General features: G+C 47.9%; 1 protein-coding gene across 1 annotated transcript in view; it reads right to left on the reverse strand.

Moving 5' to 3' along the window:
- The window catches only part of RSPO3 (R-spondin 3), a 454,727-nt gene that overhangs the window by 178,471 nt on the left and 260,485 nt on the right, over positions 1 to 15,771 (reverse strand). Inside the window, exon 2 of the mRNA XM_078648925.1 lies at positions 8,758 to 8,949. Within this exon, the coding sequence (XP_078505051.1) occupies positions 8,758 to 8,949 (192 nt within the window). The remainder of the gene's footprint in view (positions 1 to 8,757; positions 8,950 to 15,771) is intronic.

Raw genomic sequence — 15,771 nt, forward strand, 5'->3', positions numbered from 1 at the left:
TGTCTGAGACTGCTCATTGCTTGGCAAACTCTTGGCCTCACTGGAGATGCCCACTACTGACTCAAAGAAAGGCTATATGCTTCTAAGTCTGGTCTGAGTGGGTCTCAATTTCCGATAATTATCATGAACTAAGAGCGGTGGTCCTATCCACGTTCATTCTCCTTTGGAAACAGAAAGAGGAAGATGAAGGGATTGTAGACATTTGGTCTCAAATCCTCTCTGTAGAGCAAGACAACTGTTAAATTAAAACGTATGTCACTTCTAATAAATGCACGTCTAAGGCTCAAACCTGGGAGCTGCCTTTTCTTAATTGGATTGTCATTTGAGTTTTTGTCCCATTACCTACTTACCTCTTCCCGGGCTTGCTTCTTGCGACCCCTGACAATGCCTTTGTGACCAGTGGCCTCAGAGATTACAAAGGCAGCAGTTGGAGCAGAAGGACAATGGGAATCGCTTAACCCCTGTATACTTTCGGTTGTTCAAGCAGAACTGGGACATTTTAATTCATTAGAGTTTATTTCTCATTTCAGGACGTTTTTATCTTTCAAATAAATAACATACTGAAGTGCGTTTGTTTCTCATTTCAGAATCTTCTTATTTTGCAAATAGATAACATTCTGAAGTGTGCGTAATGTACAATTAAATGATAAAAATGTTGCTTTCCTGCAAGTCTTATAACAAAAGGCTTATTTAATGTCAGGGTTATCAGCTGCCGAACTTTGCATGTATCTTTTCAGGACCTTCTCCTCCAGGAGATGAGAGAAGAAACCAAACCCTAAGTGTCATCTGGGAGTATATACCTGCATCACATTGACTTATAGTCAGCCATTTAGCTTACTGTCTCTGTTCTGCTGCTGCCCATGCAATACATACTTGGTGTGTGATGGACAATTGAAATAATAGATGAGCCTTTCATTTGAGGCTGTGTGGAAGAACTGAAGTCTGTGACTTGGCACTGGGTGATCTGTTTGTTCCTTGACTGGGAGAGTTGATAACAGTGCATTGTTCTAGAAAGCATGGATGTTAAAACGTCAGTGGTGGTGGAAGTGACATCATCTATCTAGTCAGCTGCTGATGACATCACAGGAAGTGGCATCACATGGCCTTTTGACCCTGATAATGTTAGGGTATGTTGGTCTATGCATATGTATGTGAGGATGTGTCAATGCTGGATGACACACCAGGAGTATATTGGGAAGGCCAGTTATGGCAAACTTTCAAATGAGAAATCATAGTGGTCCCTTGAATCTGGCGAGATGACTGCTACCAACCTTAAGTATCAAAGCAGTACTCTGGCATATAATGGCGGCACTAATAGCATATCATAGCACTACATGAATTAATGTATATGTGTGATTTAAGAATAGATTTGCAACTGCATTAGAACTTTTTGCTTTATTTTTGTGATATTACATTTAATATTTTTCTTTTGTTTATTTGTATTATTTTCAGTTTGTGGTGGCACTACCTTAGTCCACTGAACTGAAATGCCAGTCAGTTAAATGCAGATTGTGAAAGAGAAGGAGAAGTATTATCAGAGTTTGGCGTGGAAAGTTAAACTCAGTGAGCAGGCATTACCCCCAGGTCCCTTATGTCCTCGTCCCATTCATATACATATTGGAAATAACCATCTCCCGACAGAAAAAAAGAGCAGAGGCATGCTGGGACCCTAATACTGCCCCTCCCACCGGGAGTACATAAGCAGTACTTACCCAGCATCCCGTCTGTTCTTTTTTCTGTCTGTCGACAGACTTGTAGGTAGAGGTGCTGCTCCTGCTGGGCTTGAGTGGCTTCTGTTCCTGTTTTACCCCATCCGGCTGCCTGGCTGTGCGGTTGGGGTATCTGGTTCCCTGCCTCCCGGCCTGCTGGGCTTGCTGGGTGGCTTGGTTTCTCGGCTGGCTCTTTGGTTCCCATGTGTGTGGTTTCTGGCGGCCCTCTGCGGCTGGTGAGCCAGCCTCCCAGGTCCTTCCGGGTTACTGGAGGCTTGTCTTCCTGGGGCTTGGCCGAGTGGATTTCGAGCCGGTTCCTGTGCTGGAGCTCTGCTGCCTTTGGTGTCTGACAGCGGCTTCCTGGCTCCTGGATGGTTCTAGGGGGGGTGTGGCTTGTGGCTGTTGGCGCCCCCCCGGGTAAGTCCCGCTTTGCGGTGTTTCTCTTTTTCCTCGGAGGAGCATGACTGTTTTTTTGTTCTACGTATGCTGCTGTTTGCAGCAGGCTCCCCGGCCTTTGCAGGGTGCTCTCTGTCCTGTCTTGGGCGTGAGTTTTATGTGTTGAAGGATGCTATGTGAATGGTTGAAGTTATTCCTTTACTGTACATCGAAGAGCTCACTCTCCTGATGGTCGGTTGGAGGGGGGCCTTGCTTCTAGGGTTGGCCCCCGCTCCAGGTGGGTGATGCTTGCAGGTTTCCATTCATGTCGACGGCCCGGCTCTGGGCCTCTACCTGCCCCCTGCTCCCTGGCTGCCTCGGACAACTGAGGGTGGGGGGCTCGTCAGCATTATCAGTGGGATGGCTCGGTGAGTTCAACACTGGCAACTGTGTTATGTGCTGATCTTCTGGTCCTGAGTTCGATTCTCATTAAGGCTGCTGTATTGTCCCATGCTTGGATATGCCGATTTCCCTACCTGTTTCGCTTCTGTTCCCCGCCACCTGTGCACTGCGGTGCTTTTGCACTGTTGGTGTGTTTGGCTACAGCTGGTGGTGGAGGCCTGGTTGCTTGGTGGCCCCCGCTTCTGCTTAGCGTTGTGGGTTGTCGCTCCCTGCTTGCTGCCGGTGGGTTGGCTTTGGTCTGCCTGCGCTGCCCGTTTTCCTTTTTTTGTCCTGTGGGGCAGGTGGCCATCTCTGGTCGGTGCCCCAGCTGCTGCAGCTGTTCTTTCTTTTTCTTCGAGTTGTTGTGCTGCGGAGGCTCCTGGGGATGCTGGGCTTTGAACCAGGGACCTCATGCTTCCGTTGCATGCGCTCTGCCTCTGAGCTACATCCCTGTTGGCACTCCTGGCTTCCCTGTGTGCTGGCGCTGTGCTGCTGCTTTTGTCTTCCCTTGGGCTGCCCTGCTCTGGTGGTATTGGGGTGTGCAGCTCCTTGCGGTGCCTTCTGCCAGTTTGACTGCTGTGTGTCCAGGTCCTTCTCCTGCTGCCGGGGTTTGCGCCTACGGTAGTGGGGAGCTCCTTCAGGCTGCTGCCTCTGCTGGTTTGTTCAGGGTGTGGTTGCCACCTTGCTGCTTGGCTGCCTGTTTTGTCCCTGGGTTTCCGGGTTGGGGCCTGGACTCGGTTTTCTGTGCCTTCGGCTGGCTCCGCTTGGGGAGCGTCCTGCTGGGGCTGGTTGGTTGAGCCTTGGGGCTGTGCTTCTGTGGGTGCGTGTTCTGCTTCCACCGCTCCTCTTGGGAGGCGTCCTGTTGGGGCTACTCTTCTCCTACATCTTGGTTCGCATGCTGAAGGCTCTTTCCCTCGCGCTGCTCTGGGCTTGCTCTGCCTGATTCAGGTGCGCCGTTGGTTGGGGCTGTGATCCTCTGTGTCTGCGGTTGCTCCAGGCTCCGGCCTCTGCCCCCCGCCAGTGGTGTGTGGTCTGAGGGGGGGTGGTCGCGGTTTTGCCTGGTTGCTGGTGCCCTCGGTCGGGTGGCTTGCGTTGTGTGGCCCGCCGCTGCCTCGTCCTCGGCTCCACTTTTCTGTTTCCGCCTCGGGTTACTGCCTTCGGGTGATGACCCAGCTCCTGGCTGCGCATGCTTCTGCGTTCCCTTTCGGGCCTTGTTGGTGGGTTCTCTGCTCCATTGGGCTCATTTGCTGGTGCTCTGGGCTGTTCGCATTCGATCTTCTGTTTGGTGGCCTGCCTCGGTTTGGCATGGGTTCCTGTCGCCTCTAAGGTGGCTGGTTCCTTTTTTTGCTGGCTGTCTGGTCTTGCTCCTGGGGTTCCCTGTGTTGCTGGGGTCTCCCTACCTGCTTGCTTGTGCCTTCTCATAGGCTGCTCTTGTGTCGGTGTTGCCGTTCGCTTCCTCAGCGGTGGCCCGTTGGGGTGCACTTTTGGTCCCCTCTCCTTTGGGTTCCTCCGTGGCTCCTTGCCCCTGGTGTGTGGTGGATTGGTTTTCCTGCTCCTTGGGTGGCTGCAGGGGGGGCGTCCTGTTGGTTCCCCTGGGTTCCTGTTGGTCCTCCCTGGGGTTTGCCGGCTTTTCTTGCTGCCCTGCTTTCAGGGTACCGCGAGTGCACGTGGCCTTGGGTGCGTTGGATCAGTCTGTCCGCTGCTTTTTGGGTGGCCTTGCCTCTGCTGCGGGCTGGCTGTTGTGTGTGGTCTCTGCTCCGCTTTGGGGTCTGGGTGTTCGCCTTTGCTTCCTGGCTTCTGCGTGGTTGGTTGGGGTTTGGCACGTGTAGACTCCTGGTTCCTGGCTTTGTTCCTCCCATTCCTTGGGTTGCGCCTGGTTCCTCTTGTGGCTTCCTGGTGTTGTGCCTGGGGCTCTCTGGGGCTCTCTGCCTCCCCTGCCTGCGCCCGGGTGGCTCGTGCTGCCGTGTGTTGGCTGTCTCTCTTTTTGTTTGGTCCTGCCCTGGCTCTCCCTGTGCTTGCCTTTGGCTTGCATCTGGTGTTGCCTGCCCGCCCCGCCTGGTGCCTGTTTTTTTCCTGGTTGTGGCTGGGGGTGCCTGGCGGGGGCATCTCAGTCTGGTGTGGTTCGGTGCCTACTCTTCCTTTCCTTGGCTTCCCCCCCAGGTTGTTTTTCCGGTGGCGGTTCGCCTTTTTGTTTGTTTGCCTCTACTGTTTGGACCTGGCTGTCTTTTGCTCTTGGTCCCTCTGCGCTCTGGTGCGTTTGCTGCCGGGAAGGTTTTGGTCTCCTCTGGTTCCTTGGTGGGAGCCTGACTGGGTGTCTGCTGAGGCTTTCCGCTCCTGCAGGGTTTTGGGTGGCATTTGGTCGCCTTTTTTGGGCTCTGCGTCCTTGCCTGGGTTCTCTTTTGTGTCATGGCAGGGCTTTGTGTGGTTGTGGCAGCATCCTGTTTGCTCGTTCGGGTCTTCACCTGCTGGCAGTTCTCTTCCCGGGCTTGTTTCACCTATGTTGGGCCTGTGTGGGGTCCTGTGTCTCCGGGTTTGCCGGCTTCCTGCTGGTTCGGGTGGCCTCGGGCTGTGCCTCCTTGGCTTTGCGGCTGTGCTGTCATTTTCAGCCTGCTCTGGGGATATTTTGCTGGGCCTTCCTGGTTCTTTCCTGGTTCTGGTGTCCGGGCTCGCTTCTCCCTTGCTTCCCCGGGCTTTGTTCCCAGTGTGTGTCTGTTTGAGTGCCCTCCCGCCTCACTCTGGTTTGGGAGCGGTTCTGTGGTGCTCTTGCCCCTGTGGGGTCCTCCCTCCTTGCTGTGGGTTGTCTGGGGTTTTCCTGCTGCTTGCTCATCCGCCTTCTTTGCGGCTTCCGCTTTGGCAGTTTCCTCTGTTTCCTTTTCCGGCCTTTTTGTGTGGTCCAGTGGTGGGTGCTGGGGGTTCTCTGTTCCTCCCTGCCCTTTGCTTTGGCCTTTGTGCTGAGTGGGCTCCTTCCGGGGTTTGGTTGGGTCTGTGGGTCCTCCTGTGTCATCGGGTTGCCTGGCCTTGGCTTCTTTTGGCTTTGTTGCCCTGGTTTGCGCTGTTTTCTTGGCTCCTCTCCAGTGTTGCTGGGGTTGGGCCTTGTGGCCTTTTGGGCTGGGTGCTGTGCGCCCTGGGGCCGTTTCTTTTTTCGGCTGCTGCTGGCCTTTCTGCGTGCTTGGCATGGGTGTGGGTTGCTGTGGGGTCCTGTTCGCACCTGTTTTTGTCTACCCTCTGTGGTTCGTGGGTTCCTGCCTGGTTGTTTCCTGGTGTGTGGGCTGCTGGGTGTTCCCGGTTGCTCTGGCCTTCATACGTGCCCTGTTCTCCCTCCCTTTTGGGGTTGGGGTTTTTTCTGGGGTTTTTGGCTGTTGGCTCTGTCCCTGCCCTTGTTGGGCTTGTTCGTTGTGGGTTTCTGGGCTTGTTGGCCTCTCCTTGCTGGTCGGCTGTCGGCTGGTTCTTCTGGGGGTGTCTCTGGCCTGTGGTCTTTGGGTTGGCCTCCTCTTCCATGCTATTCTGGGTTTGGTGGCCTTCCTCTTGGGCTAGTGGCGTCTTTTCCGGTCTGTGGCTTTGTGGCTGGCGTTTCCTGTGTACCTTCCCATTGGTTCTAGGCTGGGCGGCCTTGTCCGGTGGATTACTTGGCCGTGTCCTTTGGGTTTTGATCCCGGTTGCCCTGTCTCCTGTGTCTCTGGTTGGCGGCCTCCTTGTTAGGGCCCTGGCCTTCTGTTTTTTTTTGGGTTGGCTCCGGTCCCTGTTTTGCGCCCCGCTGTCCTGTTCTGGGTTGCGGGTCGATTGTTTCCTGCAGTTCCCTTTCCTCCTTCTCGGTGCTCCCTTGGGTTGCTGCTTTTGTGGTGGTTTCCTGGGTGTGCTTCTGGGTGAGGAAGGCCGGATTTCTGCTTTGGTATTCTCCAATATGTAAATGAATGGGACAAGAACATAAGGGACCTGGGGGTAATGTTCTATTACTTACCGGTAATCTTCATTACCCCAGGTCCCGTTGTCCTTGTCCCATTCATGAGCCCCTCCCTCCCTCCCGGTCGACCGGCCTTCCTGTCTGGGATTAGTTGTTCAGACGGGATGCTGGGTAAGTACTGCTTATGTATCCCCGGTGGGAGGGACAGTATTAGGGTCCCAGCATGCCTCTGCTCTTTTTTTCTGTCGGGAGATGGTTCTCTCCAATATGTAAATGAATGGGACGAGGACAACGAGACCTGGGGTAATGAAGATTACCGGTAAGTAATAGAACATTACCCACGAACGCTTTGTGGATCACAACTAACGGTTACTATCAGCATTGTTGGAAACACTATTCGAAGGAGTCATTACAAACAACAGCTCCTGAAGAAGGGAGAGCATCCTGAAATGTATTGGGCAATAACGTTTTGTAATGATTGCAGAATCCTAGAATTCATGATTCACAATTTGGGTTCATAGATTTTTGTATGTAATCAATGTAAAAAGAAGGTAGACCACAGGAGTGATCTATGTATTAGCAAAAATATAAGTTTTATCTCGAGGTTTGAGATTGTAAAAACAAAAACAATACACATCGATGTTAAAGCATTGAATATGTTTGCACATTATTTATGATATATTCTTTTCGCAATGCATTCAGGGCCAAAAGATTCAAAGTCTTTGGCAAATTTTTGAAGCACTACCTTAATGCCATTAAGTAAATGGTCATGTGACAGAACATTCCCTAACATTTTCAGGGTCAAATGGTCATGTGATGCCACTTCCTGTGATGTCATCAGCAGCTGACTAGTTAGATGATGTCACTTCCGCCACCACTGACATTTTAACATCCATGCTCTCTAGAACAATAAACTTTTATCAACTCTCCCAAGGGGAAAGTCACTGATATTCGAAATATATAGTTTGTACGGCACTGGGGGTACCTCCTTCTCAAAGTATTAACAGGACTGACAGCTATCCAGCTAAATATGGGTGATAAATGGAAGCCCACAAAAACAGAGAGCTCACCTTACAATAATTACAATAATTTAGGAATGATATTTTTTTTATAAATCACATAAGCAATCGAGAATATTTAAATTGTGTCACCAGTTATTTATAACAATCATTCCTATGCTCATAATCCGTCACATCATTGACTGGTGTTTAGATTGGCGATGGTTTCCATGAACAATAGCCTTCTTCCCTTCTGTCCATTTTTTTCTTAAACATCAGTGAGAAGCTAGTAGTTGGAAATGTTCATTTTGAATGCGATTATGCTGTAGATGGAATACTATTTTCAGTCAGACATCTCATGGTATTTTGGTGCTTTTTTTCTCTTGGGAAATAATTTATTTGCACTTTATTGGTGCTTTAAAAGGTTGAGTTCAACAGAAGCATGAACAAGTTACATTTCAAAAACACCTCCCTCCTTATAAAAGGGGCAATCGTATTCCGACAGTTGCAACCAAGTCATTTACGTGTTTCACTTTCTAAAAGTTTTAGCATTGTAGGAGGATCGCGAATCAATCTTATTGCATTTAGAAATATTTCAAATACTATAACACAACATACAACTTAAAACATGTATACAAGTTTTATCATAGGTCGAAAACATTTTCTATAGAAAATTACCACTTTACATGTCCCAAAGTATGCCTGAATTCCACTCTGCTTTAGAAAGTCAGATTATACAAGAAAGGTCAGCTAGATACTGTGGGGAATGTTATAGAAGTAAAGGGTAACTGAAGGAAAAGTAGTTATGTCTCATCCACCCACAATGGCCTACTCTTTTTCTTGTTTTAATACATATTTCACTTGCTCTTACAAAATCAACAGTCTAAGCCATACTTAGGTAAGTGAGAGAGGTTCATTGCCAATCCTAGGCAAGTGTTCTATTCTACATCTACGCCCTCACTATATCTACCAGTGGGACATTGAAATATGTCATGACTATTTACTTGTTCAGGTGGAAGATAACCACGGGTAACGATGATGGCATGAACATTCATCACGGTTCCCTAAAACAAAGAATATATGCTCATAAATTAAAAACGTTTTTCTGATGACCTGCTATCAGTCAACTGTGTACTCTCCATCAGTCTCCTCTCCAGGCATTCCTTTCAGCTTTCTTTACATGGTAACTTTAAAGTCGGAATGTGCATAGAAGTATGCAAACTCCCTGGCAACACTCCCAAAAGCTGTGATTTTCTGAGCTAAGGATAAGAATTTGAGTTAAATATATATTTAAAAAATGTGCAACTAAATAATCATTCTTTCAGATACATACTTGTACAATTATTTATTCCTGGAGTTCTTGTCCCGTAATATCCGCTTGGACATGATGGGAGGCAGATTCCAATCTGTCTCATGCCAATCCTCTGCAGAACAAAAAAGAGCCGGGGTTTGCAGGAGTTGCATCCATTGGAATCAGAGCACGTTTCACAGCCTCCAGGACAGCCATGACCCACATAAGGAAGCACTGAAGACACAAGGAAAAAGAGGAAGGATTAGAGGTTGACATACTTAATGCATTACGTCTAAACATTGTGTTAGTTTGATATGGTCTGCCTTCACTGCCCAGCTGTAGCCAGACAATTATGTGAGAATCACCAGGAAAGGGGCTTTGGCTCCACCCACATGTTGGGAGACTGGAGTGCATGTTTTGATTGGGCAGAAAATGTGTGCTTGCACAAAAAAGTGCTTGCTTTCCACACAGCTATGATTTTCTTTATTGATAATGCTGCTTAAACTTGAACTCTCAGAGGCACACACATGCTATTAAAGTGGCTTAGAAAACTGGGTCATTTCTGTTGTATTTCTCAACAGCAGCAAGATGGGAGAAGGGCATTCATTAACCTACATGGATTTTATATTTGGCTTGACAGTCCAAATGTCACCTGACCTTTTAATTTACGAATTTTATTCCACAGTTTTTTTTATTTCACATAAATACATATCCGTTTCATGCAATTTGCTTGAAATGCTTCACATTAACATACAACATTCCTAAAAAACCCAGACCTATTGCCTTAGCCAATGCTGGTAGGTTTTATTTGTAGGATGATTACATGTAAAATTGTCCTTAGTTTGTAATGTCTTAGCTTTTCATTAAGAATTTATTGAAGATGTTCAGAGTTTAATTCGGCATTTCAATGTATCAATTAATTTAATTGCAGAGATCGGCATGTACATTTTGCTCGGATTGACAGCAATGGTATTAAAGAAACTCTTCTAAGGAAGACTTTGATCACAACTGCTTTTTGTGTGATTGTCTAATCAGCCTCTAGCATCTCTTAAACACATACAGCCAAGGCTCACATGAATAGGAATTGTATAAAAGCAGAACTTAAACAAATTAATGATATTAAAGGAATAAAGTATTGCTATAGTCATCACACAGAAGACCAGGTTTACAAAACGTTGATTCAACACAACACAGCAAGTCAGTTCTTCCTTTGGTAAACTTTATATGAACACACTCTAAATTTTCTGTGACCCACGGGAGTAATATTTGAAAGTTCCTTTGACTTTGCTCCATTCGGGTCAAGTTCTTGCAATACCAATTGATAGTTTCCCTCACGTGGCACTACTATGCCAAAAACAAACGTTTGTCAGCACGCATTATAAATATATAAAAATCATATCTTTTGAGTAAGTATTGAAGCAAACCACACTGCTATTGAATAGAATTGCACGTTTATGATATACAAACTGATAGACACATTTTAACCGTTTTACCTTTCCAAGCACTTGAGAAAATTGCCACTTGGCATATAAAATCTTAAATGTAAGCTAGCAGCCTTCTAGTTGGATATCAGAGATGTAGTGTTCAAAGCAATAGTATCTCAACAGCCCTACTAGATATGTAGGAGCAATTGTTTTCATTGAAATATAAGGGACAGCCAGCCTTCCTCAATATTGGACCTCTTGAGTTTGGTAGCCGGGTCCATCAACTATTAATGCACAGTGATGGCGATAACTGGGTTAGCATTCAGTGTGATTTCCTTGTTTACATTGTTAAGCAACTGTACGAATCATGTAAGAACCCTCGCTCTCAGTCACCAGGGTTAGGGGTCTGTAAATCAGTATTGAGTAGCACTCAGCAGCATGTAATTTTTTAAGGCAGATGGGGTCATTATGCACCAGGTCCCTATCTTTTCACGGTTCCACAACACTTCAGCAAAAGTTATGAAAGCATGTCTGCAGTCTTAATTAACAAAAAAGGCAGCTAACATGGCTATAATATTAAATATTGCAGATCGCATGGCCCACATTTACTAATACATTTCCCTTGATTTGTGTTATTTTTGTAATGCAAACCAAGAGCGAAGCATTGTGGTGGTATTTACTTTCTATTAGAACATTGGAATGTTGGAAGCTCCATTGAAAAGAATGGAGTGCTCTGGGCTTATAATGGCTGGTATAAGCCTGGAGCTCCAACATTCCAATGCTTCTTTGTTCACAGCTCTGGCTGTGAACAGAGGCTTCAAGGACCCTGAGGGGATTGCTTCCAAAAGGCTTTGTTTTTGTTAGAACATTCTGCCCTCTAGTGACAGAATGTTCTAATAGCCTTATAGCCCTTCGTAGACCGCTATTAAAGTCCCTCTCCCTTATTAAAGGCCCTCCCCTTCGGCTCGGGGCCTTTAACGCTGGAGATGGCCTTTAATAGCCGGTATAGCCCTCTACGGCGGGCTATAAGGCTATATTGCAAATCAGTATTTGAGTTGGAAAGGTGGCCAATGCACTAGTATTACTTTGTGTTACATTGTGTCAAGGAGGGTGTTCCGTGGGTACATCAGCATTCCCATACAACTACCCATGGGTTTTGACACAAATCCCTAGCAGCCATCAACTATAGACTAGAATTAGTGCTTAAAACGTATGCCTCCTCAAGGCAAGGGTAACGGAGGAGAAATGTTTTATAATCTTTACTCTCCTTCAAACTTTGCATGCGTATTACATTGTACAGTACACATACAAAGTGGGAAATGTATTAAGCATAGATTTGCAAAGAAATGCACTCGAACAAAATCTCTGCTTGACAGAACGCACTCACCCTTGCACTATGCTGCAGGAATGTGTTTATTGGCGCACACAGCCTAAAGTGCTTCAGCGCTGGCGGAGAGAAAAGCAGCGTCATATCTTAGTAGATATGGAGCTGTTTTACTCTCTCCTTTCGTCCCAACGTAGCACAGCAATTTAGGATGCAGTGCTGCATTGCTTCAAAGGTTTGTACATTTCCCGCCATATTTTCTCTATCCCTGAAATTATTTTTTAATACTTAGAAAGAAACAGATGCCTCTGGCACCAGCCAAAAATGGAAGAATTATGGGGCCGATTAGGATGGCGGTGAATCCGCATCCTCCGGGCCAGCGGATTCACCGCTGCGGACATTTGAAACACCAACCACCACATTAGGATGGCGGTGGGATCAGCGGCGGATGGCAAGTCCGTCGCCGCTGATCCGCGGTGTATGCAGGCAAATATGGCAAGACACCCCCAGCCATATTAGGATGCAGGCTGAAACATGCTTTTCCACGGCGGCTTTTCCGCCATGGAAAAGCATGTGGTCTTTTGTGTTTGGGGGCCCGTTGTGGGCCCCCAGGGTGTCGGGGGGGTGGGGGGTGCGTATGGGGGGTACCTATGGTACCCCCAGCATTTACATGCACAAAGCGGCAGGCACCGCGCGGTGCCTGCCGCTTTGTGCATGTAAATGCAATCCATGCATTTTTAACATTGCGGCGGGTGCCGCTTGAAGAAGCACCTGCCACAATGTTAAAGATACAGGATGTGACCGCCAGGGTGGCGGTCACATCCTAATTGGCATGGAGGGAACGCCGCTGCCCTTGCGGACGGTCCCTCCACCTCGGCGGTGGAGGTCGGACGCAAGTCCATCCGCCATCCTAATCGACCACTATGTTTTTGGCATTCTGAATTTTTTTCAGAAGCCTGCCCATCACTGTATATAAAATAAATACCAAACTTTATTTATTGACTAACAAGGAGCTTTTGGAGCATATTTGATCAAAGTTTTGCGTTTCCCTTATGCCTTGCAAAGTAATGCAAGGGCGATGAAAAATCTAGATGAGATTTATCAAGCCACGCAAGGCCGCCTTGCTTGGCCCTGCAGTGCTTGGTAAATATGGAGTAACGCAAGGCAGAGTAAGTTGCTGCATTACGTTACTCTGCTTTGGGACGACATTCCATGGGTGGAACAACAGTGTTCCATGTACCTACTCATGGATTATGGCACATTCCCAGATATATGATGACTGGTAGACCAGGGAATGGTGTTTTTGCTGCAGCCGCACCAGCCGCCGACCAGAGCAAGCGAGCGAGTGAGTGGAGGAGGATGCTCCGGATGACGCTCCGAAGACGCCGGCAGTGCCGGCAGCCCTGCAGTCTCGAGGCTCTCAGCGGTTTGCACACACTGCTGTTTTCTACGCAGATTAGGCCCGCAGGGCCCCAACTGGGGGTCTACTGAGGCGTGTAGAGCACGGACCACGGACTGCGGAGGTCCGGTGCGCAAGTCCGGAGCATAGGCGGCTGCCGTGAAATCTCAGCGCCCTACCTCACACCTGCGGAGTCGGCTTGGAGTCCTCGGGCTGTACAGGTGGCCGTAGGAGATCCTTTACACGGGTGAGTCGACGCACTGGGATCGACGGAGAATCTGCAGAGTGGTGAAGCAGAGACTTTTGGGTCTGTGGACACTTTTACTGCGCTGCGAATTGTGCAGTCTAAGGCAGGCAGAACCGCCTTGTGTGGAGACTGGAGGAGTTGCACCACGGTTGCGGACGCGTCTTTGGCTTACACTGCCACAGGGGTGTAGCAGCAGTGGCAAGCTGTGGCAGCAGTAGCAGCAGTAACCCCCCTCAGCTGTGGTGACCGTGGCAGTGCAGCTGGGCAGAAGGCGTGAGGAGTAGTGCCAGGAGTAGTGCCAGATTTCCCGGTGAATTAGCGCCCCGAAAAAGGCACACCAGTGATCTGTGGCTCATGGTCAGCGTGGTGGCCGGAGGTTGTAGCTGAATCAGAGAGTCAGAGGAGAAAGCACAGAGTGCGAGCCGCAGCCGGAGCTGAGAGCCGGGAGCTGATCGATCACCAACGTCTGCCCATAGCAGCAGACTGCTCAGCTGGCGAAAGGCGGAACGTGCGGCTGGATCTCCACACTAACTGCGGGTACGAACTGAGGAGCTGTAATTGGAGACTGCACAGCGACGGTGGTGAATAATACTGCTGAGTCTGAGTCTTGCCAGTAACTCGGGGATTGTTGACCCTTGTTCATTTTGCCCGAAAGAACTTCGAACCGTGGTGGGTGAGGGACGGCAAGTCCCAGGCGGCAGTGCGCACTGGAGACCGAGCGCACCTGGGACTCTTCCCGCCCCCCTCCTCCCTGGCCCCATATCACGGTTCGCAGTGCCGCTCGTAAGCCGTAATTGGAGACTGCATAGCGACGGTGGTGAGTAATACTGCTGAGTCTTGCTAGTAACTCTGGGATTGTTGACCCTTGTCATTTTGCCCGAGAGAACTTCGAAACGAGGTGGGTGCGGGACTGCGAGTCCCAGGCAGCAGTGCGCACCAGAGACCGAGCGCACCTGGGACTCTTCCCGCCCCCTCCTACCCGGCTTATAAAAACACGCCCTACATACGCGCCTTGCGGTAAGCGCGCGGGACGAGCGCGGGCGAAGCCCGGGCAAAGGGCGGGCCATCTTAGGCCCTCAGAGGCTGAAGTAGGCTGGGCTGGGCCTATTCTTTTTCAAAAAGTGTCTGTTTTATTTACTTTTGTATTCTGTAGTATTTCCGCAATTGCGAAAGAAATATTTCTTTGTTTAGTTGTCAGTTTTAGTCAAGCCTTTGAACTCTAGCATAGGAGCTAAATCCGATATCGGATTGTTTTAATATTTATTTTAATATTCGCTTGAGTTTTTTGTGCCTTTTTACTATCTTATTTCTGGAATGACTGCAAAAAAATTAAGGTCGGGGAGACTGTTGGTGGGAAGAACTTGCTCTAAGACCAAATCGAATCCTTTACGGAACAAGGACGGTCATGACATGCAGTTAAAAGGAAACTGTCAGCTATTCAGCCTATGGGAAAGAGGAAAGAATAAAATTACCATAGTAGGGTCTAAATCCGATGACACTGCCGAAAGAGGCGATGTTATTAAGGACCACACCACAATGAGGGGGCCCAGAAATTCTATTGGTGTAATTGAACAAGGTAATAAGGAAGAGGATGTTAAATCCCATATTAAAGAGAGAGAAGGTCTATCTAATTCTTTGGACATGTTGGCGCCCTCTCCGCTAGCTCATGGTGATAAAAACACATATGCTGCCCAACCACCCTATGGTCCATCAGAATCCAGTAACAATATAGTGGGTGTTACAGTGCATAATCTGCCTTCTAATCCCAGTGAATTTCTTTTAAAAGACGCTTTGGGCTCATCTTTACCGAGGGAAGTGCAAAGTAATGATTCTATTTCTTCAGACTTAGATATGGAGCTCTGTAGGAGGTATATTGTTGAAGAATCTAGTAAGATTATTGATCCTTTAAAGACCCCGGCAGTACTTGTTCCATCTGGACTTCAACTATATAGCAGCACTCCATCTAATAAATCCCTATTTAATATTTCTCAGTCAAATACTTCTATGAGCCCTGATCTTAACATAATGGGTATTGATCCTATTCAATCAATTAGACTAGATAAACCTGTCTCTGATTCTCTATCTTCTATAGAACATTTACTCTCTTCAATTTTAAAACTATTGGAAAAATCTGTTGGTGGTTCAGATTGTGTTCTGGAAACAGTAACTCAAATATTGAAGGTTCTAGTGAACAATAAGCAGGGGAAGGAATCTAGTCCAAACTTGGGATCTAGTTCTCCAGGGCCCAAAGTGAAGAAACATATGTTGATAGAGAATGAGTCCTCGAAAGCGCTACAAGTTCCAGTCCGAGTAGGACTGGATGAAGATCTTTACTGTACCGATAGAAAGAAGTTGGAATCCCCTCTGAGAGTCCCCGTATCTAATTGTGTAGCAGAGCTTGATCAAGTAATAGAAATTACGGATGATCCCGACACAAGGGTAGATATAGATTTATTCCCCATTTTTAAACTGCAGAGAAATGATGAAGATGAGGGTGTACCGGACCCTGAAGAAAAGAGAAAAAAGGGCCAAAAAGGGAACTCTAAAAAGAACGGGGGAAAAAAGAGGAAACCAATACGGAGATTTGGAAAAAAGAGGCGGAGTAAAATCCACTTTGATGAGCAGTTGGAAATCTCTACTATAAAAGTGTCTTGTCAAGCAT

The sequence above is a fragment of the Lissotriton helveticus genome, chromosome 6 (assembly GCF_964261635.1).
Source record: "Lissotriton helveticus chromosome 6, aLisHel1.1, whole genome shotgun sequence".
In the NCBI taxonomy this organism is placed as follows: Eukaryota; Metazoa; Chordata; class Amphibia; order Caudata; family Salamandridae; genus Lissotriton; species Lissotriton helveticus.